The following is a 6,301-nucleotide window of genomic DNA, read 5'->3' on the forward strand; positions in this document are numbered from 1 at the left end:
GGAAAGGCAGCTTTCAGTGGTAAAAGAGATATCAATCCTTACAGGCATTAATTTTGTCTACTTTGTACTTATTTGGTTTCATCCAAGCCCTTTGTGCTTTCCCTTGCAGAGCTGGTCTACGATGATGTTTTTGCAGCGTGGGAAACCATCTGGGCGGCCAAGTTTGCCTCCTCGAGTCATTTTGTCCTCTTCATCGCCTTGGCGCTGGTGGAGATCTACAGGGACATCATCCTGGAAAACAACATGGACTTCACTGAAATTATCAAATTTTTTAACGGTAAAACACAAGTCTTTATGGTTGCTTACTAGATTTGGCCATTATACAGTATTGCAGTTCTTTGTCTTCAAGAAATCTTGATGGGGTTTTTTCTTGTTTTTTCCCAGCATGTGTAATGTCATTATCCACCTCTCCTATAACTTTTATACTGAGTTTATAGTCCTATACACTTCACAATTGATTGTGTTAGAAAAGATTTTCATCCAAGTATTAAAAATGAGGGCGACCCGATGGGCGAGTGGTTAACGCGTTGACCTCACAGTGCAGAGGTACCAGTTTCAATTCCAGTTCCGGCCTCCATGTGTGGAGTTTGCACGTTCCCCCCGGCCCTGCGTGGGTTTTCTCCGGGTACTCCGGTTTCCTCCCACATTTCAAAAACATGTGTGGTAGGTTGATTGGACAATCTGACTTGTCCCTAGGTGTGAGTGTGTGCATGGATGGCTGTGTGTGCCCTGCGATTGGCTGGCAACCGGTTCAGGGTGTCCCCCGCCTACTGCCCGAAGACGGCTGGGATAGCCTCCAGCACACCCCGCGAACCTTGTGAGGATAAGCGGGTCGGAAGATGGATGGATGGAAGTAGGATGGCGATATTGTCCTGGAAGTTTTAAATTCTTATGTCATCATTTGGCCTTTTCCACTTTCCTAAGACGCTTTCCAAATACTACACACTGACCTTAATTAACAGTCATCTGCACCTCAATTTTTGGGTATGTTTACAATTATGTCAGTTGTACTTTTGCACTTGCGAAAATGAAGATGTTCTGTGTGAAATGGCAAACTTTCCAAAACGGTAAATGCCATGTTGTGTAAAACCTCGTGAAGTTGAATGTTTTCACGGTCACTTCAATCCCTTCGTGATAGATTTTGCTGGTGATAAAAAGCAAGAAAGCTCTGCTTTTATCAGCCACCTACATTTAATGTTGCAACCAGTAGTTTAAATACTTGAATATGTCTTTCTGGCGGAGTAAATTCTAATTTGAATAATCATGGCTCGAGGAAGTCACCTGCAATTGACTGCTGACCCATACAGGGTATAGTCTGCCTTTCATCCACAGCCAGCTAAAATACCCCCCCCCCCCCCCACCACCACCACCAACACACACACACGCACACAGCGGTGTAGAAAATAGAAATATTAATGAACCTGGTCTTGTCTTTCAGAGATGGCTGAGCATCACAACATCAAGCAGATTTTGACCTTGGCAAGAGATCTGGTGTACAAGGTGCAGATGCTGATAGAGAACAAATGACAGTGATGTGTGTCTTCTTTTCCCTTCCAATCAAGTGTAGACATTTGTAGCAGCATCTCACACACACACACACACACACACATACATTATACTGTACTAAAAAATGCCTTTACTATCATTGGTTTGCAGCCTTGATCGAGCCTCAATGACAGTATGCTCCTCTACGTTCTTTGTGCAGTCAGCAGGTCAATGATGAGATTATGCTTTGTAGAGTAACTGTCAGTATCTGCAAATACATATTGTGTTTTACGTCAAACCCTGAAGTGTCAATGTTAATCGGAGCAGACTTAATCTTACTGTAAGCTAGTTGCACCTTTCAAAAACAAAACGACGAGATAAATCCAAACTATTTTGAATGACTAGATATTTATGAAGTAGTGTATGTTGCTTAAACTTGTTGAATAGCCAATGTTTACATGATTAGATTCCTTTTAAAATAGAAACTTCCCCACCTTCCCTTCTCATGTGAAGAAATGAATGAATGGTAGTTTTACAGATACAATTAAAATCTATTTAGAGCTGAGTACCACGTCAGTCATTTTATATTAACAGTGTTTCCAATGTCCTCAAGCTGCCTTCCTGCCAAATAGGATGTCCTTGTCATGTGTGAATTGTTAATTCTGAGATAAGTATTTGTCAAATCATAGTCCGATGAATTTTAAGTATATATTCAGGAATTCTCGTTTCACACCGTCAAACATGATCTTTTGGTGTTGCTTTTGTTCTGGGAACAGTTTTGTGTTTTGTTTATTGTACGAGTTGAATTTTTGTATGGTTCGTCAGTTTTTTTCTGTTGCAGAAATGACAACTTATGTCACAAAGGTTAAGTACAGACAACATAGTGATGTTTTTACGTGATCCAATGAGGTGCAAATTAAAGGCATGTTTCCATGCGTGTGATTTATTTTCAACGTTTCTCGCAAAAAATATGAAAAGCAGCTGTTTAAATGTATGGGGCATATTTAACCATTGATGATGACAAATACTATGTGTTTTTAACTTTTCAGTTGATACTCACAAGGATTTCCCAAATTTCAAGCTTCCTATTTATTGCCTCTGTTTATGAATGTGCTAAAAATGAATTGCATTAATGTTTCTTTGTGTATGCAAACTGATGTCAGTAAGCCTTCAATTTATTTGCCTTTTATTATTGTTATTTATTCATTTGACTGGATCGTTTTGACTGGATTGTTGCTATTTTGGTAAAAGTTGTATTTTCATTTTGTGCCAAGTTCTACCTGTGTATTGTAAAACAAATTATATTCTGAGAGCTCATATATAATATATATTAAATGGTATATGTTATTGTAACATCAGAAGAGTCACCATTTTATTGACACAAAAGAGTGACCAAAAAGGTATATTATTTCTGCAGCTATTTGCATATTATAGAGATACAGTAATATTCCTGACCATTTTATGATAAACACATCTACAGGGGTCGACTGTGGTTCAGGCTTGGGACATAGATGCTATTATTTGTCATTACGAATAAAGTGACATGTAAATCTGTTTCATATTTGCCCATGCAAAAACATTAAATGATGGGAGGTGAGAAAAAGTCATCGCCCGAACAGGGACTTGAACCCTGGACCCTCAGATTAAAAGTCTGATGCTCTACCGACTGAGCTATCCGGGCTCTGAGACAAGGTATTCCCAAGCCTATTATCTCATGTAAAGTCGGGTAATTTTTATTTCATGGTGTGATAATTTTAGTGTTGTGGTGGGAGGTGAAGGATTAAAACTAATGTTTTTCCCAAATGAGGTCAAAGGAAACCGCCTTTATGTGGGCTTTTGTTAGTTTTATAACTGGTATAACTGGTTTTAAGTGACACCTGGTTTCTGGTTGTCAAGATGAATGCCCAAAAACATCAACAGTATCCTCTTTTGCCGAAAGTAATCCTGTACTAAAAACCACATTTGGTAGCCATACGACTGCATCAAGCATGTCTCATCGTATGCATATTAGCGACAACATGGTGCTTAAATAATTGCCCGAAATAGAATCTAAAACAAGCTGCACTGGGCAGATAGATAATGGCGTTTTTTTCTTGGTAGACAATACTGTACAGTACTGTACAGCTCAAGTAGGTGAACTATCTCGCGTCGTTGTTGTCTCTGTTAAATCATTGCGCATGCGCTGAGCAGTTCTGTTTTGGTGTCAAAAATGTTCCGTTGACAAGGTCATTTTTGGACTCACGTTCGATGTCTCTGATCCGTTAGCCTAGTTAAAAGAGAGAAGGTCCTGTGTAGTTTTTGTGACGCATTTAACGGCGAAGTCTGGTGCATTTCAAAAAGACTTAACAACCCATCTGTTCAATATTGTATAGCTAACAATGCTAAACATGCCGACGTTTCGCGTCTCTTTTGGGCGAACGTGCCACTGGGTTTCACGCAAAATTCATTTAGTTAAGTCATCACCACACATCGGCTACTCGCTGTCAAATGTACACGGTGGAAGAGGTCGTTGCTCTCACGTTAAAGGGACGCGTGGGTTCAGTTCTCAACCACACAACTCGAAGGTAAACCGAGGGGATCAACGTGAAGTTCAACACGAAACTGATCACCGGTAACGATGTGCTCTTGCGGTTTCTTGCTTGTGTTTGAAGGTGCCCGCAGCTGCAACTTGGGAGCCGATAACAGAGGACCAGTTGCCACCGGTATGACCTCTTGTGACCGTTGAAATGCTATAAACCAATAATAATAATAATACTGTTCACGAGTCTTCGTTTTACGATTGAGTTGCTTTCTCGTCCGTAAGTCGGAATGCGCCGTACGATCACCAAGAAGTCTTCATTACAATGAATATCTCCATAGAAAAACACTAGGCTAGGCAAGTTGATTTGTGTGTCTCCATTCCTCTGAAAATGAGTAGAGAGGTGCATATGAATTATGGTGATGTGTATTTATAGTCATTTAAAAAAACTACTTCGGTGGGGGGCTGCAGACTTTGAGACTCATGTTACAGTGTAGACAATTCCGTTAACTACGTTCGAACAGTCATGTGACAGCACAAGTTCACTGATAAGAATATTTTTTTGCCGTCCACTGTAATGTGATGAAATCCAGTCAAATCTGATTCACCTGTCACATCATTGATTTATTATTTTTTTAATTAAATCATTTCGCTACTGAAAAAAAAAATTAACAAACATTGGTCCTTAATAACAGCCCTGCGCCCCCTTCAGGTGCCTCCACAATCTACATGAGAGCATACAAATGAAAGCATCACTGTTTTTGTTTTCAAGCCAACGCCAGTAACTGCCGACCTGATGGACAAACTGGAGCGTCTGGCCTTAGTGGACTTCCGCACCAAAGAGGGACTGGCCTGTTTGGAGAAGGCCATCAGATTTGTAGCGCAGCTTCATGTTGTTGACACCTCAGGAGTCGAGCCGATGGATTCAGTTCTGGAGGACAGGTATGTTGCTCACGTGAGCTAAATGTAATTACATGGCCAGCAGCTCCAGTTTTTTCCAAGTTTCAGTTTGTCTTCTGGGTACATCCAGGATTTTGCACTTGAGGGAGGACGCGGTGTTAGAAGGCAACCATGCAGAAGAAATTCTGCAGCTCTCCAAAAACACAGTGGAGGAATATTATGTGGCACCACCAGGTAAGAGACACTTGCAACCAAACAAGCATTTTTCTTGCTTTTTTTTTTAAAGACTGTACTGCTGGAAAAGCAGAATCTTCCCCCTTTCACTCGTACATTGTTCACTAAAAATGTATTTCTTTTACCATAGGAAATATTCCCTTACCAAAGAGGGAGGAGCGGACTGCCATGCTGAAACATTCTGAATTCTGAAGACTTGGAACTTGTTTTTCAGACTGAGGAATACTGTCATCATTAGCTTTGATGTATTTTCTCAGTACGTCAATATATGAAGTTGGTAACGGCTAATATGACGAGCTGCTTGTAATGCATGTCATTGATTTTCAGTTTGTTGCAAAAATGCAAGTACTTTGTCGCTGCTTGATGAAGAAATGCAAAGAGTAGTTTGTTTGACTAATAGTGATGTCTTGTTTGACATACAGTATCTATTCTGGAAAGGTTCAAGACAATGGGGTGAATATGTTTGAAAATTACTGCACATTTTGTATCTATTTTATATTTTTCAAATTCAATAAATGTTTTCCTAAATATGTTGACACTGTGATTTTTGGTCATTAAATTAGGTAAAATAACCAATGGAGCTATGATATTTGATTCTCTTCACCCCGATATTTCTTATTCTTTTATCTCAATTGGTTGGTTTATTGTAAATATTCGGGGATCGCCGCTCACTAATACGTAAAAGCTGGCAGCCACAGGATACCTCTCAAAGACAACTCCTTTGCCATCAGCTCTTATGGACTGCAGGCCAGAAGGAATGCTGGCGAAGGAGTCCGAGACTATTCAGGTGTTCTTAAGACACAAAAAGGACCAACTGAGTACGTGATCGATCTCAGCAAGACAGTGAGGGACTGCAAAGGGAAAGAGGAAAGCAAAGAGGGAGCACCAGTGAGCCAGCAGATGCTCATTCATCAAAGAGAAAGTGGAGGACTACAACCTCGGAGCACCATCGACGTGACCCGATGCCTGAGAAGAGGCTGATGAATAGCCACAGACACTGAGGCCACATGGATTGCATCCACTTCTTGAACATAAATGTCTACAAAACAGTCCAATTATTCTCATACTTTCTTTCACATTTAGACTTTTGTCATTTCTGACCAAAAATCGCTAGAGGCAGACCCCCCAAAAAATAAATAAATAAGGCAGGCACTTGATTTTTAG

General features: G+C 40.3%; 2 protein-coding genes and 1 non-coding gene across 4 annotated transcripts in view; 2 read left to right on the plus strand and 1 right to left on the minus strand.

The window, feature by feature from the left end:
• The window catches only part of sgsm1a (small G protein signaling modulator 1a), a 30,879-nt gene extending 28,041 nt beyond the window's left edge, over positions 1 to 2,838 (plus strand). For both annotated transcript variants that reach the window (XM_086110948.1, XM_086110949.1), the window contains 2 exons: positions 110 to 277; positions 1,439 to 2,838. In XM_086110948.1, coding sequence (XP_085967074.1) covers positions 110 to 277; positions 1,439 to 1,527 — 257 coding nt within the window. In that variant the 3' untranslated portion in view covers positions 1,528 to 2,838. The remainder of the gene's footprint in view (positions 1 to 109; positions 278 to 1,438) is intronic.
• A 255-nt stretch (positions 2,839 to 3,093) lies between these two features.
• trnak-uuu (transfer RNA lysine (anticodon UUU)) lies at positions 3,094 to 3,166 on the minus strand. Its single transcript has one exon. It is a non-coding gene; the product is annotated as a tRNA-Lys (tRNA).
• A 491-nt stretch (positions 3,167 to 3,657) lies between these two features.
• Positions 3,658 to 5,665, plus strand: gatc (glutamyl-tRNA amidotransferase subunit C). The gene is made up of 5 exons (XM_086111507.1): positions 3,658 to 4,049; positions 4,137 to 4,187; positions 4,776 to 4,945; positions 5,034 to 5,137; positions 5,268 to 5,665. Exons 1-5 carry the CDS (start codon positions 3,864 to 3,866, stop codon positions 5,327 to 5,329), a joined length of 573 nt encoding a protein of 190 aa, XP_085967633.1. The 5' UTR covers positions 3,658 to 3,863; the 3' UTR covers positions 5,330 to 5,665.
• Positions 5,666 to 6,301: the final 636 nt, after the last annotated feature.

Source organism: Hippocampus guttulatus, chromosome 5 (assembly GCF_054856545.1).
Source record: "Hippocampus guttulatus isolate MCC_2025c chromosome 5, RoL_Hgut_1.0, whole genome shotgun sequence".
In the NCBI taxonomy this organism is placed as follows: Eukaryota; Metazoa; Chordata; class Actinopteri; order Syngnathiformes; family Syngnathidae; genus Hippocampus; species Hippocampus guttulatus.